Source organism: Amia ocellicauda, chromosome 2 (genome assembly GCF_036373705.1).
Source record: "Amia ocellicauda isolate fAmiCal2 chromosome 2, fAmiCal2.hap1, whole genome shotgun sequence".
Classification (NCBI taxonomy): domain Eukaryota; kingdom Metazoa; phylum Chordata; class Actinopteri; order Amiiformes; family Amiidae; genus Amia; species Amia ocellicauda.
The window spans coordinates 17,841,144-17,867,538 of record NC_089851.1 but is presented as its reverse complement, the minus strand read 5'-3'; the positions used below and the strand labels follow the sequence as shown (position 1 = coordinate 17,867,538).

The following is a 26,395-nucleotide window of genomic DNA, read 5'->3' as shown; positions in this document are numbered from 1 at the left end:
GCCACACTAAAGCTAAGATTTGGCATTTCCCGACAAATCTGCACTGATCATGATGACAAGCAGCTTGGTGTGTGCCCGCTAATGATGACCGTGTAGTGTGAGAGGGTCCACGATGCCATTGCTTGCCCTCCGATCCATTCATAAGCTAGTTGGAGCCCCTGAGCTTTGACCCAAATTTTTTTGGGGGGCGCCACCCAGAAAGTTTGGGAACCACTGGTGTAGTGTACACTCCTTCACAACACAAAAGACATGCATTCGGTGAAAGACGGTCATTAAGTGTGAGCTGCCCACCGTTCTCAACATCGGGTTGGATTGTAGAAATCATGTAGTGTGAACCTAGCATTAGTTGCACTGATGAAAACTGAGAAGGAACATTTACCCATCCTAATAAGCGCAAAAATGTATGTGTGACCAGTCTATTCAGTAAGCTGCTTATAAAAGTTAATAGGTCGTATGATTGGTGTTTTTCATTGTGTAAGAGATGTCATCTTATGCAAGTTTGGCTGAGAGAAAAGCAAAGTGAAGCTGAGTATTATAAATCGCACACACCAGGATTAGACGCACAATTCTCTCTACAGTGGGGGAAAAAAAAAAAGAGTAATTAAAATTGTCAATCAACCCCTTTCTCTCTGCCTAAAAATGTTTTGGTCCAGGTTCCACTGTAATTGACCTACAGTTGACGATCTGTGTTGTTTTCATGCTGGTTAAATGTAATGAAATTGGAAGTGATTGGCTGGATTCTCATATGTGATTTATAATATGCAAAAATTAATTGAGCCAAATTATTCATTGGCAAGCAGTGACATCACATGAGATTATGCAAAAGGTTTATACACAGTTTACGTTTTTTCTGCAGTTAAAATACAGAGACAGATTTAGAAACAAGCAAAATATACAATAACCATAAAGTCCTGAGTGATACTAAATGTAAAACTTTGCAATCGGTAGTAATCTATAGCAGTATTCAGTGTTTTACTAATCAGACATATTACAAATTAAAGTTTCAAAATGACTGAATTACAGATAAAATATAGAGTTACTTATTGAAGTGTGTGGGGAGCAGTCTTGATGTTTGTGGGGATTGCTGTGTGTGGGACAGCTGGAGGCTCCGCCTGCCTGTCAGCATCAGTGACTGTCGCTGTAGACTCAGGCCAGCGGTTTCAATTGAAAGATAGTCTTATTCAGTCTTAATTTTTATGCAACTGACTAACTTGTATAGACTAGTCTACCTGTCAAATTAAGACCAGTCTAATGGTTTAGACCAGTCTAATATAGTTTTGTGCAACCAGCCCTGAGATGTAGCCTATATGTAGGTTATATGCATATATATAGACACACATACACACACACACTCATATTGTACATGCAGCATTACTGACATTCCCATCATGCTTAGAAAGAGAAGAAACTTCATTAAGAATTTAGACTCACATTCCCATTAAATGTTTCTTATTCACAAGTTCATTTTATGTATGAAAAGGAAAGGTCACACAGCACTGCTTGTTGTCATTCAGATGATCTCTACAGTGCCGAATTTCTTGTAACAAGAAATATTTAATCTGTCATGTAAGATCTTTGAGATTGGCAGAGGTTTGCTCACGATTTTTTCTTAATTCTGTTATGTTCTCAGAATCTTTTGGAGAAATCTGCAGAGAGAGAGACACGCCAGGAATACGCTCTGGCCATGATCCAGTGCAAGGTTCTGAAGCAGCTTGAGAACTTGGAGCAGCAGAAATATGATGATGAGGACATCTCTGATGACATTAAGTTCCTCTTGGAGAAGCTGGGTGAAAGTGTTCAAGACTTGAGGTATATAGATTTGAAGATTTGATCACAATGTTGTACTTTATTTCCCCTTTTAAATAGCCTGTCATCATCCTCTCTTCTGCTTATACACATTCATTGGTGATTAGAATTCTGAGGTCTCCCGAAAATCGAACTGAAATACAACTCTGAAAGTAAGAACCTGAATACGTGATTGATTTGGATGAAAAAGTATGAACAGAGCAATTTTAGTGAAGACTACTCAACAGATCACACCATAACATTTAACAGTTAAGGTCAGGCATCTTGGGAGAATGGCACATCAATTTCAACAGCCTTTCTTTCTTTTTCTTTTCTCTTTCTTTTTCTTCCTGCCTTCCATCATTCCACTGGCTGCCTTGAAAATTGAATTTCATTGGTGTCTTTACTGTATCACTTGTTAAAAAAACTGAGAGCTAAGCTCAGTTACACGTTCAGTTTCACCAGAATCATTCTGTTTAGCTGCAAAGATCTAGTATGGCTGGTAGAGCACCGTGATGGCCTCAACTAACTAAATCATAGTCATTGTTTTAAAGCATTTCTAAAGCTTTGCTTCATCTCTTCTGTTAATATTTACAACCAGGCATGTGAAAGTTTTCATTTTCTATAAAATATCTTCCTTTGAAGCATTACATTTTTGCTGCACTCAGCTCCTTATAGCACTTCACATCAAAGTGGAAAAATGGACCATCACAGCTTCACTGCAGCAAATGAAAGCTAGATCGTGAGATCATATACATGTTGACAACTAAAAACAGCATTTCAAAATTGCAAGAGAAACTTTTATTTATGTATGTATTTATTTTACAATTTTACAGCTCATTTGACGAATACAGCTCTGAACTGAAGTCAGGGCGTTTGGAATGGAGCCCTGTACATAAATCAGAAAAGTTCTGGAGAGAAAATGCAGTTCGGTTAAATGAAAAGAACTATGAACTTCTCAAGTAAGTGATGACTTTTCTCTCAGTGCCCCCATCCATTAAAAGATTTCACAGTTTAGGCTAACAGCATTTTTTCAATAAGATTTGTAAACTAAACAAAGAAGGATAACCGTTGTATCATTTAAATGTATATTTGTATTCTTTTAACAGGCAACTGTTCATTTCAACATTTTATTTATCAAGTTGACATTCCCCTTTGGAGTACTGTGTAAAATCAGTACACTTGTTACCCTTTCTCTAATCCTTTTAAGCAAAAGTGCACCGGAGCTTTGAAACTGGAACACTACATCTGGGATTTTTAAGCTGAAATATTAATTGCCACTACAAGTTTTGCTTAATTAAAGTCATGTGCTTTGCTATTTAACCTAGAGATTCAGTGTTATAAGGGATTGTGTATCTGCTTAACTGCATTCTGACCATCATAGATACTGAAAATACTAGGAGTGCTCTGTTAACATATGCAACATTCTGTTTTTTATTTGTATCTTTTTGTCTCAGCACATAGTTTTACATTTCACCTTCAATATGTGTTGAAATCATAATACTTTTTTAATTAGCTTTGGAGATGTGATTCTTTTGGAGGGGTAAAATTATATTCATAGAACTGAGGTCTAAAATCATTCCACTACAACTAGGCATAGAATGATACAGGCAGGGCTCAATAAAATGGTTTGCTCTATGATATTTAGATACTCGTCATAAACCCTTCCTTTGTCTGGAAATGCCATTCCAGCAAGAAAGACATTATGATGAATTACTACATTTACCCCCGAATAGTTTTCTTCTAAAGTGATGATGGAAGTTGTTTCTGAAAAAAAAAAAATCCCATTCATTATATTCAGCTTTGCTCGGATGTATTTGCTTTTTGTTTTCTAGTTAGTTTCTTTTGCTCCTAAAATCACTTGGAACACTCTATATAAACACAATTCTCAATATTGATATTTTTCCATAGAGCTACCCACCTGTCAAATACAAATCACTGCATTCATGTTATTGCAGTCTTTTAAATTTTGTACAAGATTCTTTGTATGTCTATTACCTAAAATAGGTCAACAGTCCATCTAGAGATTTGACTAGCTTGGCAAATCAATGTACTCGTGGTTTTCTCTGAAAAAAGTAATGACAATGCTTCCTTCAATTCTAATTTATAATGAGACCTTTTAGCTCTCAGTGTCTCACTGTGTCCTTCAACACAGCACTTAAGTGATTCCTTAAATCCACATAATTCCATCTATGGATTTTTCCAAATAAAGTGGCCATGTAGTGTACAGAATGTTCTTTTTGTTTATTTCTGTTTTGATTTGTATGTGTAATGCTGTGTACGCGTTGAGCCTTGTGCCTTTTAAGAGAAGGGGCAACTTGAGCAAAAATTGACAGGGAAATTTTTATTTTAATATCATGCCAGCAGGATATTGACAGCGCAGGGTTGACAGGAACAAACAAGAAAGAAAATAAAACATGATTAAACTTTACAGCTAACCATTAGCTGGGAAGGGTCTTAGGCAAGCCCACATGGAAACCAAACACACTCTCTCGCTCTAACAGCCCCCGGCTAGAAAGTCTGTAAGTCCCAATTTATATATAATTGGGAAGCACCTCCCACTAGTTCATACAGTTTTTGTATTCTTATTTTTTAACTTAATAACAATACATTTAATAGTATTTTGTTTTATTTTCACAGTTAATAATTTTTAACATGTACAATTTCATTAAAATGGATTTATCAAAGATATAAACTTTTTAAAAGGTTTTCATTTCACAACCTCCCCCTTTTACTAACACAAAATTGGCTATGCTTTGGTTTCCCTTTGATTGTAAACAAAATTGTAAAGTGGATCCATTGTCCGACAGTAATTTCCAGGGCATATTGGGACAATTGCTACATGAGTTTAGACATTAGTGATTGTAACTAATTATTTAAAAAATCAGTGGCCTCTGACCTGTGTGTCCAGAAAAGCATTTTTAGACCATGAGTTAAGAAAAGTTGCCATGGTGATGTTACCTAATAAGCTCATGTTTTTTGGTCTGTAATTTTAAACATTCTTGTTTGTGTTAAATTACCCTCTCAACAGGGATTACTATTTTTAATTGGACACAAATTACTTTCTTTAGTAGATTACATAATTCGCTTCAAATTGCATTGTTTATATCTCCTGACAGGATCTTGACCAGGCTGCTTGAGGTCTCTGATGACCCCCAGGTGATAGCAGTTGCAGCACATGATGTCGGAGAATATGTGAGACACTATCCTAGGGGCAAACGGTAAGGACAAATAAAATCAATAGTTTTGATGGTCAATTCCTCTCACTAATCTAATTCATTATTACTTTGGGACTGTGCACAGAAGGTTATGCGGCAGTGTTTTCCTGTTGAAGAATACCCATTAGTCATGTGACTAAAGAATATACAGTGATAGATTATTGGACAGTTTTCACTAAAATATTTATTTTAAATGAAAAGCTATTCATTCTGTGGAGTCTGTTCACTGGTGACCACATGTTGGAAGAAACGCTAAGAGTCATCAGAAATTAGACATTTCGGAATATAGTTTTTGTCTGTTACCTTAAAATGAAATGTTTTAGATTCATATGGGCCTAGAATCAGATTTTAGTTTTGGCTATAGTTGTGGTTCGTGCTGTTGTTAAGGCTTAAATTGGTCTAGAGTATCTATTGATGAAATCAAGATTCTGAATATTATTGATGTGTTATCCCTATAAACTGAAGATTTGGATATACAAAGTGTTAAAATTAAGAAAGAGAAAAATTCAAAAGGCAATGAACATTCGAAACTTGGCAAAGGTAAGATTGAAATAGACAAATGCATGGTGGTAGGGTTGTTCTTATGGTTACCAGTTCAGAAATCAATTTTAAGTGGTCTCTTAATTTTTTCTAGAGCTGTATATTTTTTCTTCCTGGAGTTAAATTGAACAAACAATTATAAGGCGATTAATAAGGTTTTTACATAGCTTCTCTTAATTAGAATTGTGTTTCAATAAGAGCAACGCTCCAGGCAATGTGAATAATAGCAAACAGTGGCACATTTAGGGGGGTGACACGATGCCATGCCCCCCTCGGGGCCATGACAATTAGAAAAAAAAAAACATGTTTCTGTAGGTCGGAGCTCTGCCCGGGATTGGAAGCGCAACTCCGGCACTGCTCTGCGCTGCAGCAGAGTTCAGCGCTACTGATTCTGTCCCCGAGTTATATAACGTGTAACGAGCTCATATACTACACCAGTCACGACCAGTCACGACCGCAACAGCGATCATTCAGTGGCTAAAACTACTCAAATGTTTGATCCACTATGACAGAAAGACTTTATGGACTTGTTCACATGTGCATAAATATGGACCTCAAACTATGTTGATGTTATTGATGAATTCGGGCCTCACAACAGGAGACTTGCATTCACTTAGAAACTCCTACATCAGCGGTGGAAACAGATGATTTTCAAGGAAGACGCACATTTCTAGCAGCGCACGCAGCAAGTTGTGCATCCTCATCCGTTTCATTTACATCTCCACCGAAGTTGATTGACAAGCACCAGAAACCTTATTAAATTAAATTACCAAGTCTTATTAAATTACTTAATATGTAGGTGTTGCTTTTTTAAAAATATTATAATTATATTAAAAAAAAAAATCATTAAGTATTAATACCTCCTCTGTGTGTAATCGCACCTACAACCTCAGGTTCCTAGCTGTGTTTATTAACTACTGCACCAGCCCATACACAGTAAAGTACCCTCCTAACGCAGACAACTTTCCTAATTACATTTAGTCCATATGACTGAATTATTGGAATTCATTTAAAATAAACGTATACACTGAGAAAAAAATGTGTGTATGGGGTTACAGCACTCTATTACATATGCTTTTTTGGACATTCACTTAGGAGACTTTAGAGCACTTATCACGGGTCAAAACGGACTCTGAAATATTGTCTCCAGAAGGCCAAAACCTGCCCCCTCGGGTGATTGAAAGCGTTAAAAAGAAGTTTGTTTACCAAATGAAATTGAAAGATCATTTGGCAAACAGTGCAATAAATTAATGAATTGATTTATGAATTGATTAATTAATTTACTAATTGACAAATTAATTTATTAATTAAAGATTTAATTTTGTCCCTTATAATGCTCCATATAAATCATCTAAATATTTTAGCATTCTGAAATGAGTTGGTACCTATTTTGCAAGTTTTCTGTTTAAAAAGTATTGAGATGTTTTACTTGAACACTAAATAAGAGCCTAGTACCAATATTCAAAGGTGTTCTATAATTAAGAGACAATCTTTGAAAGAGTCCACTTTACAACTCAATAAATCAGCTAATGTGCTGATTAACCTTTAGCAAATCATGAGAGCTGCTTTTTTAATGAGTCTTTCTGGCATTATGCAAGATCAGCAATGTTGAATAACAAAGATTAAGTATTTGAATTGATAAATGTTTTTAATAGTCTTAATTTCCATTCATTTTTGGGTGTTGAATGCTAGTGAAAAAAAACAAAACTCCAACAGGTTTGCTCACCAGCATTCTTTTGTCCGTGTGGAAAGTGTATACAAAATATCACCACAAATTTGGGGACAACAGACAAACTAAAAGACAACTGTAATGGATTCAGTAAGGTTAACAGTTTTATGTGAATTTTTGTAAGTCTTCAGCCTCCTTGAATTATTGTCACATCTTAAATCTTTGTTTTATTTCACAGTGTATTCATACGTCCCATTGGCATGGCATTACACTATATGTTCATTCTCTCTTGAATACTGAATACTGTCAAGTAATACTGTAAAATGGAGAAAAGAGAAATATAGCAGTTTTGAATGTTAATGAAACAAGTGGATATGTAGTAGTAATTTATGTACATTCAAAGTAATGTTTTTTTAATTTGATATAAACATATTCTAAATATGATTTGTTATATTTTGATAATCACAATGACAGATTAGTAAATAATTGTGAAGTGAAGTATTGTAAGTTGCCTTGGATAAGGGCATCCGCCAAGAAATAAAAATAATAATAATATGATTATGCAGGGATAGATCTTTATAGATGCAATTATTTTAATTACAGGTACATTGAAAAGCATGTGCTTCTGTCCAAGAGTGCATAAAAAAAAAAGTTGTTAGTAATGCGACATTCATATGCTGCTACTTTCCTTTCATACACGCTTTGCTGTTATCGGCACTTGACAGCAGCTGATAATTGTTTTGATTCAGAGCTTAGCGAGTGTCAAGGTCATGCCTAGTGTGCGATGTATACGCTGTTTGGTAATTGGTTGAACTTGAACAGTGGTGAACTAGTTTACATATAATTATACTGGCAGCTTATCAGCACTCTAGTCATCATGGCAGCACAAACAAAGCTACTTTTTGGAGAAAGATGGACAAAGGAAGCTATCAAATGGATCCCAACAGATACAGAAAAAGGATAGAAGACAACCACATAAAAGATGGGAAGATGAAATAATAAATTTTGCATACGTGACATGGAAAGGGGAAGCTATAGATCGATGCAATTGGAAACATCTTGAGGAGCCTTCTTCCAACAGTGGATCGATATGGGCTGATAATTATATATAAAAAGTTTTTGTATATTAGGCAAAAACAGTACATTGTTATTGTCAGTGATGTATGCATTTATAGAGCCTGCATCTTTTTTTAAAATAATAATGAGTAGGCATGACCTTCTTAGCTGACAAGCATTTAAGTCTTCTATCAAATTTCTGAGATGAATGTGCCCACACACACATAATTAGATTTCATTGAGTGCCTCACAAGATACCAGTGGAGCCAACATCAATATTAATCATTAAAAAAGTTCTGTCTTTCTGTTTGCAAGATGAGACATATTTATATGTATGAATGATAATTAAAATTAATAACTTGTTTTGGTATTTAACAGCAGTATAATGTAGAAGGTAGATCTTGGCCCTTCAAAGCTTGAAACTGTTTTAAAATGCAATACTTGATATGATTTTTTAATTGTATACTTTTTTTTTATAATTGAAAAACAATCAAAAGTTGTTTTAAAAATTAATCCAATAATTATTTTCATCTTTCAATGGCCCTAAGCACTTTATATCTTTGATTCACCTAGCAACCATCATTTGCATTTCCAATACTTATTCTGACAGATGACATCCTTCTAACATGGTGGATCTCAAAGTGTGGTCTGCAGGCTGATGTAAATGCAGGTTGATCTGAAAATAATGAGTGTTTTTGTTTTGGACATGAACTAATATTTTACTTCTGGTATTTAATTAAAAAATGAAATTAGATAAACTACCCTGATTAAATAAAAGCTATGTTTTCTGTTTAATGATTTTCACAATATTGCTGCCTGGAGATAGCCATGCCCACTTAGTCACTGCACACAGCCTGTTCGCAATGCAGCACCATTCGTCCATTTAGGATGGTAAGTGCAGTGCTGGTTTTAGGGTTATATGTAATAGTGGGATAAGATGTAAATGCCCCACCCCCAAAAAAACAACAACCTTATAGCTGCATTAAAAAAGTATTTATATTAATATAGTAATATGAATAATTTTGTATTACGGGTATTTAGAGATGAGCAAATGTGTTTTGTCATCAGGGGTGGGGGGCTGGTCCATAGAAATGTTTGCATGTTCTAACTGAAACAAATTGAAACTGCCATCAGGTATTATTTTAATTTGCAATAAAGCTTTACTCAGATGTATGAAAAAACTATGAGGAAATCCAACTTTATTTGTTAATTAAAATTACACTATCATTACTTTGGGTTCACACCTCAATGCTAGTTAATTTAATATAGTTAGGGTTTTCCAAAATATTTAAATATTCCATAAGTAATTTACATAAAATTCAATATTTTGTTTTATTCAATCCTATTTATATATTCCAATACAGTATTCAGGTTCTCACAGTTAATGTGTGTGTGCTGTGACTGAAGCAAACAATAAATGGTATCGATTTATATTAAAAAATAACTGAATGATATATTAATCTGACACAATGGAATATGCGTTTAAATATAGATTAATTGTTAAGAGATTTTATATTACACATTGAAGTGGAAAAAGATAACCCAGTTCTTAAGTCAGGAACAACATACAGTTCTTTCACCTAATTATGTAGGGTAACAAATGTTTTGATTGCAACTGCTTATCAGTTTACCTCCATATCTGTATTATTATTTGTCTGGTTCCTTTGAAATAAACAGGGTGCAAAAGTTGTTTTGTGTGGAGAAAGATACAGAATATAAATGACAAACCCAGAACATTAAATCAGGGTTCACACAAGGTCCTTGAAGTGCTTGAATTTGTGTCACAGAAATGTAACTACTGGAATACCTTGTGACTGTGCTTTTGAAAAGACGTTGAACATAAATGTATCCAATATCTTGATGTGATGTCCCCCACATTCTGATTGTCAGATTATGAAGTAAAATACTGTAATCGCTCAATCTCTCTACGGTCAGTATTAGAAGGCGAGAATATATATATATATATATATATATATATATATATATATATATATATATATATATATATATATATATATATATATATATATATTCAGTATATAGCTACAACAAATTAGGTGAAGTATTTCAGTACAGTTTGCTTGAGCAACGAGTAGTAGAAACAATAATTAAACAAAGGGTGCTTGTGATTTGTTCTTGCATGAGTTCCATACTGCTAATAAGATTATAGTCTTCAAAGCAGTGGGAGGAATCATAGGTGTAGTATAAGCAGGGTTTCAGTAATAGAAGCAATCCTCAGAATGCTGGTTCTAATGGGGGACAAGAGGAAGGAATAAGTCGCCTGTCATGTTTACACTGCTAATAAGAAGCTGGTACATTTCCAATTTGTTCCAAATTGTTCAATACTTTGATGAACATTAGATTGCAATCAAGAATAAAATAGTTCTTACTTCACATTTATTTGGATAAGAATGATAACCAGCACCGCAGATACTGGTTATTTCATTCTCTCAGGACAGTCAAAAATACATAATGTATAAAACAGTCATTCCACAGCTCTGATGATGTTCCCCATAACACCCGTAGTAAAGGGTCAGGGAACACGATGTCCAGTTAATGTTCATATATTCAGAGAAAAGTTTACTTTTTCCTTCTGAATCTTGACAGATCTAAACCATTTCATAGATTACACACTCAAGGGTTGTCCAGACATAAATGTTTTATGTGTACTTCAGGGGATTAAGAAGCAAAAATGCTTTCATTTTCCCCCATCATAATAAGTTTACCTGGAGGCCTAACCATGCTTTAATCTTGCATTCAGCACCCAGATATTGAAAGTCCTGAGAGCTGCATAAGACCTCCTCCAGCTAGCAAAGCTTTCAGCATAATGAACAATATCATGAGGAGCTCACAGAGTACAGCAAACCGATCAAATAATATGAAGTTAATTCCATTCTAAAGAGAATTGCAGATCTGAATTATCCCAAGATCTGGTGAATGAAGTAAAAATAGTTCTTAAATATTCTTGTTAATCTGCATCAGAACCTGTCACAATTGAACAGTGTTGATGTTGGTTGTGATATTATCCAGTGCTTGAGCAGTATTGCAAAGATTTTGTACTCACCATCACCATCAGCCTATATCAATCCACTGCTGGATGAAGGCCTCCTCAAGATGTTTCCACTTGCCACTTTATTAATTTGTTTTTGTTGCCTGTGAAGATTTGTATCATTTAAAGGCATTATTAATATCTGATTAGTGAATTAGAAAGAGAAACCACAGAATCAAAACAAAATAGAAAATTGTTACGGTTTGTGGCATAACAAAAAGTAAATTGAAGGATTAAAGATGCACAATTAACTAATTTGCAGTTTCCATTGATTTAATACTGCAAGTTCACATGGAAGGGATAGCACTGCACAAAAACCCAGATGCTGTCTGATCTGAATAATTAATCCAATCAGTATATAGAAGGTCTTGTAGTTGTTGTAAGTAATGCCTAAATTAAGAGAAAATCCTTGTTTTTTCTCACACTGTTGAAAAACAAGAATGGTTTCATTATGTATTTCAATAATGTATTAAATTCAATGTTTCAATGCTAACATTCATTTTGTTTAAGAACAGAAGCAAAATATAGCAAATCTCATTTTTTTCAATGAAAAGATCTTTACTATAAACTATTTCCAGTTAAATTATCTCAGCCATCTGCAAAGGTAGTAAATATGTCTCATATTTGAGGCCATAAATTTGGACCATATTTTCTAATAGTACACTTTTAATATATTACAACAGGATTTAATTAAATGTAACGCATATTAGTACAGTTGTCAATTTAATGTCAAACCCTGATACACTTGCTCTAATTAATGTATTAGTTAAACAACTAACAATTGAAACTGTTACACCAATAATCTATAGATACAATATTGGAATATTCCATGGAATTGTTTGTGACATTATGCGTCTGTTTGGGCCTAATAGTATCGCAGCTTTCCTTGTTTAGTTTTAAAGGCTGAAAAGAGGCTGCAGGTAGAATTTGCTGGCATTCAGACTGCAATGGATGTTTCTGTGGCAATGGTTTTCTGAATTGAACAACCTTAAAAAAAAAAAAGAGAGATGGGTATACATTCAAATGATGCAACATTTTTCTTAAAATTATTTATTTTAAGTTATAAACAAAAGCTACATATTGTAGAAAATTTGATTATTTAAAGTGATGTAGATTGTGTTTTGGAGGTCACTCAATACACAGTTACATAATTGTGGGTATTAATGTGTGTAATAATAATGTAATAAGTGAAAGAGACCCTAAAGTATGCACTTGAAAATATATATTTTTCCTGTTCATTAAGCTTAAATGTTAAAGGAATAATAAACTACTTAAAAATATAATAACTAAATGTAATTCATTATATAAACAATAAACATATGCCTAATGATAAACTATATGAAGATGAAAGGATTTTAAAATAAAAAATCAAACACCTTTCTTGCACAACGCGAGAGAATAAAACACAGCTTTCACACAGCCGCTACTACAAAACTACACCACTGTACTCAGCCGCGCTTTCATGTTTAGTTAGATGCTACTCTCTACTAATTTTTAAAGTAAATCCCATGATGTACAGTTGTGTAGTTTGCTATTATCGTCTGGTTAAATTTGTAGTTAATCCCGCCCAACAATACAGTGGGAGTGGTTACATTTTCGCTGCATTAAATCAAGAAAATATCTGCGAGAAAACACCCTGAAAATGCTCTCGCAGGTCCCCTAGTTTTAGACCACTTTGGAGTTGTCTAAAGCCTCTTGCGGTTGAGGCGCAGTGGAGAGAATGCGGAGCTCCGGAATGTGGATTTTGATTGATGCATTTTGTAGCCGATGTTGGGACAGTACAGATTTCTACAGTTCACGCATCTCTCTCTATAGCAGTGGTTCCCAAACCGGTCCTGGGGGACCCCCTACCCTGCTGATTTTTGTTCCAACCGAGCTCTCAATTACTTAATTGAACCTTAATTGAAGTAACTGCTTAGATTTTATTTTTTAAATTGTGTTAGAATTAGAAATAGTTGTTTCTTCAATACGTTTTATAATATGATTCTATACTTAACTTAAAACCCCTACTGTTTAAAATAATTAAAAGTCTCAGATTTAGGAAATTATTAGTTCAATTAAATAATTGAGAGCTCGGCTGGAACAAAAACCAGCAGGGAAGGGGGTCCCCCAGGACCGGTTTGGAAACCACTGCTCTATCGGCTGCTCGGGGCGCTTCTCACTGACCGCTATAGGGGCTATAAAGATGGCTTAATGGGGTCGGAGTTTGGACGGTGTTCTCCGTTGCTTCTTACGTCTTTGATCGTAATATTTTTAGGGGGGCTGATGCCCGTGGGGTATATGTGTATTTGGGAGTGAAGGCAACTTTTAAGATACGGACACTAAATTGAATTACACTGTCAGCAGCTGTATAATTGCTATTATGAATATGTACACAAAAAGGTAAAGCATCTGGAGACGGCTGGATGACATTTATAGAATATTGTTACAGGCATATATGGTCATTTAACTTGCAAGCCAGTACACATACAAGTGTATGACGTTTAGGCACTGCACGTTGGGTTTAAAAACCCCCACACACACAAAAAATAAAAAAATAAAAAATAAATATATTCTAGAAAAATATGGAATAATCTGAACAATCAATTATCTAGTAGCAGGTGGCCAACGTTATGCCTTTATCCTAGACACAGTAGCCTATATAACCTGGAAATGATAACGATACACTACTGCACTGCTCTGCACCGTTACATTGACACACACACAATATAGAAAGAAGGTTGCAATTGGTCGATTTAATTGCCACAAGGACCCGTAAAACTATTCAATGTAGGGGAGATATGGCCAATTTCATATATAAATAAGTCTATATATATATATAACATTTACACAACAGCATAACGGAACCTGTAATAATGTAGCATCCGTCAATCATTCTTTACTAATCACAGATCACACACGCATGACGCAACTGGATTGAATGTGCACCATATCGCCATCTATAAAAGAGAAAGTGGACTATTATGACAATTAAAATTATAATGGCAGACATCGATGCCCAAAGGCGTGGAAGACGATGTCAGCCCTACACTTTCAGATCCATCAGAACTTTCTAGACCTTCCGATCACCTTTTAATAAGACATTATCGGTTTGATAGACACAGCATAGAGTTATTGTTTCACCTGCTGAAGGATAAATTGAATCATAGATTTGCACGCAACCTTCCTCTCACTGTGGAGACAATTATGTGCTACGTTAGCCTATTATGCTACAGGCTCCTTTCAAATTACAGTAGGGGATGTTGTGGGAGCGCCAAGCCACTATCAGCACCGCTATCACAGCTGGCACTGTGGACAATCAATGATGTAGATTGACATATATACAGCTGACATTATATTACCTTGTCATATTACAACGTGTACTGTAAAGAGTATTTATGTATGGATCAGTGTCGTAGCCAGGAAAATTAGGGCGAGGCATAATGAGGGATTCACGGCGGGGGTCTGGGGGTCCTCCACCAGAAAATGTCGAAAATTAAATACCTGAAATGAGCAATTCTGAGTCTTTTCGGAGTCGAACAACTTATATCAGTATCTCCATTAAATATATATTTGCTTCACAACCATATATCACAATGGGACACATCCAGTGAACAATCACACATCAACCGACATTATACCCGCAAACTAGGGACCGGATTGAATCAAATCTTTGACCCCCCGTTAATATAAAACTACAGAACTGGACTCAATTGCGGCTTCATTCTTCAGTTGATCGTTTATTATAATAATTAATGTAACCACTATGATGTTCATTTTGTAGTTTTGTATTAGCCAGTGGGTCAGTTTTTATTGAATGCACCGTGTTACACATTATTATTATTATTATTATTATTATTATATTTGTTTATTTATTTACTGGCAGTCTTACAAAACAGAGCAATACAAAGTGCAAAGTGCACATGACAAGTAAACGCTGATTTAAAGCGTCCCTGAATAAGAGATTTGCATTGTTCTGATATTCACATATAACCGAAGATATCAGCATTGATCCACTGGCTATAGATAACGCCTGGATAAGGTTGTCTGCGAAGACATAAAAAGATGAAAATACACAGCTGTCATCAATGCCAGCTTTTGTTTTTATTTCATTATTTTTTCTTCTACTCATATTTGTAGCCGCTACAAAGTACAGGTTTGTAATTCTGTTTCAGCGGGTAGATTAATGCTTTCGATTTACAGCGTGGAGTGTAAGATTTCTGTACCTTCATGAGCCATCGTTGGGCTGAATTAAATCAAAACTTTGACCCACCTGCTAATAGCAAACTACACACCTGTACATCACAGCAGTTACATTTATTATTAGAAGAAAGTGTCATCTTACTGAAAATGAAGCCACAACTGAGTACAGTTGTGTAGTTTTCTATTAGCAGGTGGGTCACAGTTCTGATTTAATCCAGTTATTTCTCTGCTTTATTGACCCATTGCTCTTTCGCCCCCCGCTGTCTGTCCAATTTCAAACACTGTGATTGGCTCGCGGTTTCTCTCGTTCTGCCCGCCCATCCTGAAAGCCACGCCGGCAAAACTCGCTCCTCCTTGTTCGCAGCTCCTCACATTGTAGATTTAATTCAGCGAGGAGCTGATCTGTGAGATCCCCTCCTGCAACTCTTACACAACTTTTCACGCTCGCACTTTGCAAACATTTTTGATTTTAATCCTGCCCGTGGTTTTACAAATTCAAATTGACGGTGACAGGCAGTATATACTTTACCATTATACTTTGAAAAGAAGCACGTGTGTCTGGTAAATTCACATTGACATTGCTTTATCTGACCTTTTTATGAGGTTTGACTGATAAACTGCATCCCTATCAGTACTACACTACTTGACACCAGTGAAGAAATTTGTATATTATTAGCATAGGTAGAGAATCTACAATTAATGATGTCTCCCTCCTCCCATAAATTTAAAATAATTATGGTGAATGCAGATTCTGTTAATACGTTTTGTTTTTGCAAAAAGAATCAAGAAACTTTAACTCTATATGGAATATATTTCTATTATAGTTTGCGACCAATGGATCCTTACCAAAAGTGAACGATGTATTCTCCTTACATTTTAGTGCCTTTCCATTTTCTTAACCACACCCACAAACCATGTTTCCACCCAGTTTGCAGAATATAAACATGTTTTATTTCACCCACTCCATAGAAACTATAAGGAGTGACAGAATGCAGATGATGGGGACTATTTTTTAAACACACACCCTGAAAGATTTATATAATATATATTGTATTATAGTATCTTCATCAATAATTTAAGTGAATAAATCATTTGCAACATTTTCATTATTTGCACAGGGTACATATGCTTTATATTCAGTGATTTTAATCTTTCTGTCATAAAAGAAAGAAGTAAACAGGATCATTCACCAGAAGGACTAAAAAGACAAAATTGTGGCCTACTGGGATGCATTGGAAGGTAATGTCAGTGACCTGTCCGTTTGAAGGGATAGGACACAGGTAGCAGCAAACAACCGAAGTGGAGTGAATTGGCAATAATTGCAGTTTTTTCACTAATACTGGATGGTGTTTGCAAAATGGCAGTGGAAGCTGAAAACATGCTGTAAAAATGGGTGATGTATCAGCTTCTCAAGTCAGACCATCCATGAAAATAATTTTCAAGTTCGGTGACTGTCAGCCACTGGAAATCAGAGTGCAATACCAAAGTGAAAGAGGAGATGATGTTTGTTGATCCAAGTAAAAGATGGCCAGCTTTAGTTATTAGTAAAATGTTACTCTAAATTGTTTAGAGTCATTGTGAAATGTGTTTCTGGAAACACACAGCTGACTTTCTTTCCTAGGTAATTGATTTACATGAATGTATTTGAGGGATTACAGACTTCATTCCCTATGCTATTTGTTAAATTAAATCTTGAATGTCTCTGCGCCCCCAGTTCTTGTTTCAGCATTTAAAACTTCAGATAGTAATGTACTTGTTAACTGAAACAGTCCTCTGACTAAATTATCATATGAAGTACTTTAATTCAGACTTGTCTAGAATGAATAAAGGAATGTCCTTTATTTGCTTTGTTTGTTGGTATGTGCTTCACAGCTAAAGGTTATTGTTTAGACCTTATCTGTAATAAAAATGGAGTTCTGGACCCAATGGTCAATTACTGCAGACGGCAGACTGACGTGAAGAAGTGAAGCTAACTTTTAGATGCAAGTGATTCACACAATTGAAATGTCCCCATAGGATTTGGTCTGGTAATAGGTCATAAGAAAAAGATGATTTAAAAGCCCATGGTGGCAACAATTTAAACTGATCCTTCAGTAGAAACCGAGCTGCACATCCTAATTATTCTTGCTAATACTTATTATTTTATCATATATTTACTGTTATAATAATGCTAACTGAAATTCTGCTCAACCTTTGTGATTTGAACAGCTTCAGATATATTTATCCACATTTAAACAACAAGGTATGGAGTAACCATGAAACCATATCCACTTGTGCATGTAAATACACATTTAATTAATTAATAACATTAATAAGCTTATTCATAGTTTTATGTTATGTATTTGGAGATCCCAATGCAATGACTATTTTTCTATATCAACCCCGGAGGTTCCCATTCATTTGACATCGGTTAGACCACAGATCGTCTCATGTAAAACAAATTGAGCCCTTGGAAATGGAAATGTCATCCTTCTAAATTCTGATGTCTGTTGCACTGGAATCTTATGTACATGATTTAATATCCCCTTAATTATCTGATTTTTTTCTTTGCTTAGTAAGTTTTTAATTATCAAGCATACAAATATGGTAGAAACTATAGTCTAATGCTTGTCTACTGAAGGTCTCAATTAACCTTGTATGCCATTCGATGGCAAGCTTTGTATGCATGGGTCTTTCAAAGTTATGTATTTTTTTTATCTATATCCTTTTCCTATATCTGGATTTCCTCCTGAATGTTTTCAAATCATCAATTATGAATGATGATAAATATGCAAGTAGTTTCTCATTTGAAACATCTTAGAATGTTGGGTTCATGTTAGTAACTTCCACCCTGACAAAACATTGGGATAATAAAGATTTGCGTTTTCAGTGTAATGCATTAAAGCCTGTGTTTTTACTCCTTTAGATTTACTTTTCAAGTGACGATTGAGGCAGACTAATTTGCATATTCAAATCATTCAAAAGTGTGTTTCAGTCTTTGATGGAGTTTATGAGTTGAATGGGATTCGTACAGAATTGTCTAGGAAAGCTGTAAAATTAGACAGGCTATGAGTGAGTGGGGAAAAAACACACATACTCTTATCTCTCACACGTATATATAAAGCCTATATATACACACACTAAAAGTTTTTTCTGTACTCCTAGTGCCTCATTTAATTTTCTGTATGATAGATTTGATATAATCTACATAACTCAATAGTAATCCTACTCACAATCTAGTATTCCACACTTCATATTTGAATATTTAAAGAAAGATGAGATTACATTTTATGTACATATAGTGGCGTATGCCACTATTGAAAGGCATAAAACAATTTCTGTCTGCATTAGCCTTGTTGAAAATAAAAACGCATGTGTTGACACAGCACTACCTCAGTCTCCGCATTTCTCATGAAAATGACAACACTTCCATTTTCTCTGATAGCAAGAGATAACATTATCTCGTGATCACAGGACATAACCAGAGGGGCAAGTTTTTTTTTTTTTTTTTTTTTTTTTTTTTTTTTTCCCCTGTGTCCTCAATGAGCCACTGTAGATTCCTTAATCCTAAACAGAATATTGTTTCTTTAAGGTGAAGTATTTTTTTTCATGGATTATTACATGGCAAAGGAGTTTAATACTCAGTACGTCTCTTCTGCGCACCACTATTATTCAGAAGCTGCTCTGTAGTGTACAACATTTATGATCTCTAAGCATAGTTTTTTTTGTTGTTTTTTTAAATTTATTTATGAAACGCATCTGTCCCTTGTAGTGATTAGTGCTCACCTGTTGAAGTACTGGAAGCTCAACAGATCAGTTGGTGTCTCCTGGGCAGCATTTCCTGGCAAATTGCTTATCTGACAGTTTAATCAGAAATCTGTTTAAAACATACTTTATTTACAAAATACTGATTTTCATAGTCCCATGGAGCCTGTTACAGTGACGTGCCCCTGCATTTTCTGCTTTTTGCTGCCAGACAGTTTCTGCAGTATCTTGCAAGGATATAACTCACTATAATCAGCATGTGGTCTCTAAAAAGAAGCAGCAATAAAACCCATGTAATTACTCCAGAAAGCATAACAAGGCACCTGTTATGCCTCTGTTATTCAAATTAACTTCTTCACTAAATTAGGTCCAGGAGTTGGAGGAGAGAGAATCTTTTGCATCCCCCCTTGATGTGCAGAACATTTCCCACCCCAATCTTTTCAGAATCTGTTGGGAAGCGTTTGAAAATCTAAATTAAACAAACAAAAAAGAAAGTGACCCTGAGAAAATTGTTACATTTGCACTTTAGTTTTTCTGTGATTCCTTGCAATAGTACAATACATCAGGTAATTAATTACCGGTTGCTCAGTTTATTTAGAGGTCTATCTCCAGCGATTAAATATGAATATTTAATTAGAACAGTACTCTGTTGTGAAAGGGCAGGCTTTCAGGCTCATAATGTGCCTTGAACTGTATATATTTATTTTGTAGGTTTCCTTTGATTTATAGTAGAGAGAAGTGCCACACTGTTCCCCATTATTATTATAACATTAATCTCCACTCCTTCCATTGTATATCCTTGGGTCCATTTGAACCAGAGTTATGTCCCTTATATATGTGTCTGACAAATAAGGTTTTCAAAATGAAGAAGAAAAAAAAAATGCACAGAAAAATAGATGATTTTTATGTTCACAAGAATGTATTTTGTGTGTTCTTGTTTGTTTTATAGTTTTTAAGATGGCGTTTATTTATTTATTTATTTATTTATTTTTATAAGATTTCTGATTTTACCACCCAAGAAATGTCGGGTGGCGCAACCTAATTATACAAATATGTTTTTAAAAAATTATCTGGTTGCACCACCTGACCATGACTGGTTGTGCCACCTGATATACTCAATAACAATTGATGATCACAAAATAACATGAAAGACGTGAATGCATTTTATTCTTGTTTCTTTTGGCTTATAACTCACCCCCATTTTCACTTCTTAGACTAAGTTTTTATATATTTTTTAATATGGACATTATAAGGAATATTGGTATGTGACACCTATCAAATGAAAATAGACAAACTGTACTATAATTTTCTGCATAGTTGATCATGATCAGACAAACTATATTATACTACTACCAAGTTTTTTACCAAAAATGTCCTCTGTTAAAGTGTAAGGAACATTTTGAGATGTTGAAATTTGTAGTCATTGTTGGGTGAAAATAGCATAAGAAATTAAGGTGTAATGTGCAATTGAAATAACCTAAGCGGAAAAGTTTAGAGAAAATGTGTAACACAAAATGCTAAAATATAAATCAAAATCTCTGTTTTCATGAAATACAAAAGGCATTATTTACTGAACACACATAAAATAGTGAAAACATCTTTGAAAATATTTTAAAAATACGTTTTCTATATGAAATAAGCCTGACCATAAATTCAGTGTGTTACATAGATTAACTATCAAACATTCTTTCATGTATGACTTGAACTGGAAACTCACAATGAGATGCTGGGTTAATTTATGTAGTTCAGGTGTTTCTTCTCAATTCAAATCTAACAAGCATTAACTTGGACACCTATATTAACTTTTAAATGTTTTAAATAATAGAATACATAGCACTGTTTCACAACTTTTAATAATTCATAAGCAATTTAACACACGAAGGAATGAAACACCAAAACTCAAAAAATGTATTGTATTATATTTAAATAAAATGAAATTGGTTACATATAAAGTAAATATCATAGAATAATTGTATATATTACATGTATTTATTTAAAAGGTGTTTAGGAAAATAATGGCTTTGGACACAAAAAATGCACGTCATGTCATTGACCCATATTTGTTTACATAGCACTGCACTACCTCATTCTGGAAGAAAATTAAAAGCTTTGCATTAACACTTACACTTTACTGTGGTACATGAAAAAACTACTTATTATGAATACATTGTATTATATTATAACACAAACTGGTCCTAGTAAAATTATGTTAATGATTAATTAGAAGTGACAAAAATGGGCTTTAATCTCCTGCCATGATAAATAGAAGGCTGTTAAATGTACATTATATTTCAATAGTGTCATGTAATCTCCTTTGAAGATGTCTGACATTAGATTGGCAAGAACGTCTGGTGATTAAGTTTCAAGTGATTGTTTTTGTGAAAAATAGTGTCATCTAAAATATGAATATTTTTATGGAGTGTATTGTTGGCAAATTATTCTTCCTAAGCTTGGTTACACTGTTGTCTTTCAGAGTTATTGAGCAGCTGGGTGGAAAGCAGTTAGTGATGAACCACATGCACCACGAGGATCAGCAGGTCCGCTACAATGCCCTGCTGGCTGTGCAAAAGCTCATGGTGCACAACTGGTAAGTGTGTCTCTGTGATGATGTAGCAGACTTCATGCATGAGAGGATTTTACAATTGTTATGTAGCCACTATTTTCCCTCTCTGAGCCTTAAGAGTTCAAGGGTAGGGCAAAAAGAAACCAAAACACGCTGAAGTCAATGTGCCCGTTAATGAGAATAGCTGCAAAATGTAATTATTAAATATAAGCTGTTTTGTACAAATGACCCCAGTACTTTGATTTCTTATCTTTGTGAGGACATGGGTCGTTTAATGCAGCATATCTTGTTTTCTAATGTATTCATAATCATTTAAATGCTGACATTCTCTTTGGGTTTCTTGTTAAAATGTGCTGTGAACATTGAATAAAACAGACTATGGGGGAATGAATTCATATTGTTATAATTAATACAAAAGTAAGGTTTAAATAAATGAAACCTAAAATCATGCTCATATTTTCTGTCGTGTATTTGTTTCTGAATAATTAGAGCAGAGATTAATAGTTCAAGAAGAGTTCATTTTTCTGCAGCATATTTATGTTGATATGAATGTATAGGGTGTTGAATTAATTTACTGTTGAGCCACATATGTATTTATAAAATGCTGTGATGCAGTAGTAGGAAATACCTAGAAAATATTTTCTGAAAACCAGTTCATTTTATGTCTTAGTTACATTATTTCAATTCTGAAAAGCCTCAAGTTCTTGTTAAATACTACAGTGCCTTGCGAAAGTATTCACCCCCCTTGGCATTTTTCCTATTGTTTGCCTTACAACCTGGAATTAAAATACTTTTGCAAGGCATTGTATATATTATAGCCCCCCATATGTACCTTTATGCTTTTTATTTAATGGCAAAAGGCTGTTTAAAAGCAGCTATTTTGCTCCATTGCACACACTGAGTAGATGAGAAGGAAAAAAAAAGAAAGAAAGAAAACAGTTTGAATGGACAGGTTCACTAACCACTGAAATACTGGGAAAACAAAATAGTTTTCATTCATTTAGAAATTGTATGTATGGACATATTGCTTTGTGCATCTACCAGTTCAAACTGGATTGTGTCTCTCATTGGTGACATGAAGCTTAGTCATCTCCATGGAGAGTATCTCTTTAACCTCATTATAAGACACTCTGATTGGATTATGGGCATTTCGATGGCAGTAGAAGACATGCCAGATGTTGTCCCCACTAGAAGTCCCTAAATAAGGATTTAAGAATGCAGCTGCATACTTAGTCATGACTTTTGAGGATAAGTGCTTCCCAATAAACTTTACTCGGTAGCCTGCAACACCACCTGACCTCACCTCTACAGATTTCCAGTTATAAGGATACATACAGGATCGGCTGTAATGCAACCATAAAACATCTCTGTCTATGCTCAGAAATGCTATTCAGTGTGGCATACTGTTATAAAGGCCAACTGCATTTTGGTGGATGTTACAGTAGTGGCGATGTTGTTTTTTTACCTGCCTTTCGCAGGTCTGTGATCTTCTCTGTGTACATACCCTGTACATTTCAAGTACATATAATTTAAATTACTTAAAACATTCGTAAACTTTAGGTACTAAAAGATTTTATTCCTAAGCAGATCTATATTGATGGCTAACATATCCTTTTTCTAAATACAAAACATGTCCATGTCAAACAAGTAGGATTGTACATTATGACTTAGGGTGCTAATACCTCTTTTCACTTTTTGTATTGAAAGGACTATGTTGTCATGGAAACAGCAGTCGTTGAAGTTGTTTGAATTGGATTTGTACTGTTACAAAGGCAGCGTGAACCTGTTTTAATAAATGTATTTTATTGTATTATGGATCACCAGGCGTATCCCTTCAAATGAACCAGTTAGAAGAAATAATCAAATGACAATCAAAACCTGTTTGTATTTGTTCTAAGATGAGCAAGAAAGTGAATATGATCTGTACCTAAAAGAACATAACGCAAGTGATTATAACTGAGAACCTTTTCCATGAATAGAAGAATTCAATGATCCAGTTAACCTACAAAATTCCTTTAATGACTTGTCTGTACCTATGTCCACTTATTTCATATTAGCAATACAGATAGAGACCTGAGGTATAACTGTTTAGTAGATGCATTAATGTCTTGTATTGACTACTGTATCTGTTGCCTGCACTTCAGTAGCATAAAATACTCATATTTAAGAATGTATGTTTGCTGTTTTACATCAAAATATTATATTCATCCAGACAAATATACTTGACCGTTCAAATATGTAAGGACTCCCAATCTCTGCCCCATCACACACATCACGTCAACCAGAGAAAATGTAACATTTTAGCCACAAGTCAAGACCAAAATGTTGTATTCTAAAGCTAGAACATTCCAAACAGATTTCATTTATCCCAGGAAAATGCCCTAGAATTATATTACTGTGAGAGACATGGACCTAAACAAGAGCCATTGAAAATGCTATTCAGGGAAATTCAACAATATTACTTTAGTTAGGTAGCATGTTGTTTTGTATGAGTGCACAATTTGGTTCCCTCGTTTAAGAGTCACTATAATTGATGAGTTTATTTTTTTATGACAAACTGGGCAGGCTGTGTTGCATAAGATGCATGTGACTTGTCTACAGGTTTGAGTATGGGCACTTCTGCTGAAAAGCTAATTGCAGGGTACCACGGGGGACATTGTTCATGGTGCTGAACTCTGTTCAATAATGGGCCGACCTGCTAATATTCTGTTTGATTAAAATTATTTCCTGATTGCATCGTGTTTATTGTTTCCTTTGCCTAATTAAATAATTTTGCAGCGTGAAGAAGTGCTAGTAATATCCGTATATTATAAAATATTAATGAATAGGCATAAGATTAAGGCTCAGGGTTCGGTGATGATTTATTACCTGCTCGAGCTGACAGTGGAAATTCTTCTTGTAACTAAAATATATGATTTTTTTTGTAATTAAAAAAAAAAAAAAAAAAAAGTTAAATCTACACCTAGAAGAATTAAAAATGTTGCCAATCGTGTTAAATGGCAGTGTGCATCCAGCATGAAAAGTTTGAACCAAAAACAAGCCTTAAATTTACGTTAATGTTTAATTTGAGTCGATTCAGAACTCTAGATGTCTTTTCCTTTTAAGATGACAAATGTCACCATTTTGACAAGAATATCTCCGTAAATGAACTAGCTATTACTTGTCTAAAATTCAGTGTTGCAGCTTTTCTATTTATAAAATCCCATCTTTCGCTAATGATGCATAACCTTTACGTATTTAAAATGGCTGTAACATGTTGTCGTTGAGTGTTGCCAAGGAAGTACGATGATGTTGTGTTTTTTTTTTTTTTTTTTAAAGCAACACAGCTGCAAAAAGGGGGGGGGGGGGGAAGTATTAAGCTCCAGGAAACAAAAATGTATTAAATGAAGTGGAAAATAATTTAGGAGCACTTCTGTACTATATATAGGGCTCTGAAGCATAAGAGAGCAAGTAAATTATAATCCTTAAAATAAGTGTGATTATTCTACATCGGGCTGTAATTTTACTCCATATTTCCAGTAAGTGTGTGCAGTAGTAGAGGTCTTCCATCACAGCTGCTGTAATTGCCTCGAATCCTCTGTCTTGGGTTATGGGCAAAAAGTTGTTTTAAACTAATAGTTATATTTATCATGCAATACAAGGGAGATGCATTCCCCTTCCTCTCCTCTTTCCCTAAAGTGTTTCCAAGGCACTGGTGATATGCCAGTGGTGTATTTTGTGCATAGTCAACTGTGGCATTTCCTATTGCTCTGCCAGGCTAGGACAGTGTTCAGTGTGTCTCTTGCCCAGCCTCCTGGTCCATGTCGTTTTTCTGAGGTCTGTCTACAGGTGTGGGGAAAAGAAAGTTAACCATGCACACAGGGATTCAACATCCCTCCACAGCATTGCCCCACACTGTCTTCCTATATCTGTCTGTTATTTATCTGTTAGCTTAAGAATATATTATTACAGGACTTTGATCTATCAACACAGTACTAACTTTTGGTTGGCTTTCCTGATTCTAGTATTCTCCCACTAGTATTCAAAACTGTGCCACTCACCTTATACTTTCTCTCCCTCACGTCTCTCATTGTATTGCATCCTTTACACTGGCTTTTTATTACCGTACATATTCAATTCAAGACTCCTATTCCCGGTCTCCATTCCTTTTTGACAGGTTGATTAGGCCTCCTTTCCTGCAGGTCTCTGACTGCCCTGGCTTGATCTTTATTCTCTCTTGTCCCGCAGTGGTGATATAAACTGCCAGTAAGCTTTAGGTCATTGCACAGATCCCAAAAATGAATATAAGACCATATCATGAGTGTTATTCAATACTTCCAATAATAATCCACAGCTTGACTTTTGCCTTATGAAATGCATCCATCCATAAACCCATGGTGTAAAGAAGAGATTGCTGTTCTCAGTCTTTTAATTTAGTTGACCTTTACTCTGGTTTAATCCTGCATTGTTGTTTTTTTTTCATTTGAGGAATTGATTATCCCTTTTAAGACTGTGCTTCTACCTTTCTATCAAGTCTTCCCAAAGTAATCTTTCTTCCAGGCTAAAAGAGATATATCACTTATATATCCTCTCATATGACCTACTTTCAC

The 26,395-nt window shown here is 34.7% G+C and overlaps 1 protein-coding gene across 3 annotated transcripts in view; it reads left to right on the top strand.

Moving 5' to 3' along the window:
* The window catches only part of atp6v1h (ATPase H+ transporting V1 subunit H), a 62,617-nt gene that overhangs the window by 29,407 nt on the left and 6,815 nt on the right, over window positions 1–26,395 (top strand). For 2 of the 3 annotated variants that reach the window (XM_066719715.1, XM_066719706.1), the window contains 4 exons: window positions 1,631–1,809; window positions 2,622–2,747; window positions 4,905–5,006; window positions 21,717–21,830. In XM_066719715.1, the coding sequence (XP_066575812.1) occupies window positions 1,631–1,809; window positions 2,622–2,747; window positions 4,905–5,006; window positions 21,717–21,830 (521 nt within the window). Of the gene's footprint in view, window positions 1–1,630; window positions 1,810–2,621; window positions 2,748–4,904; window positions 5,007–21,716; window positions 21,835–26,395 lie in introns of those variants that run through there. The other variant, XM_066719723.1, reaches the window with a different exon arrangement.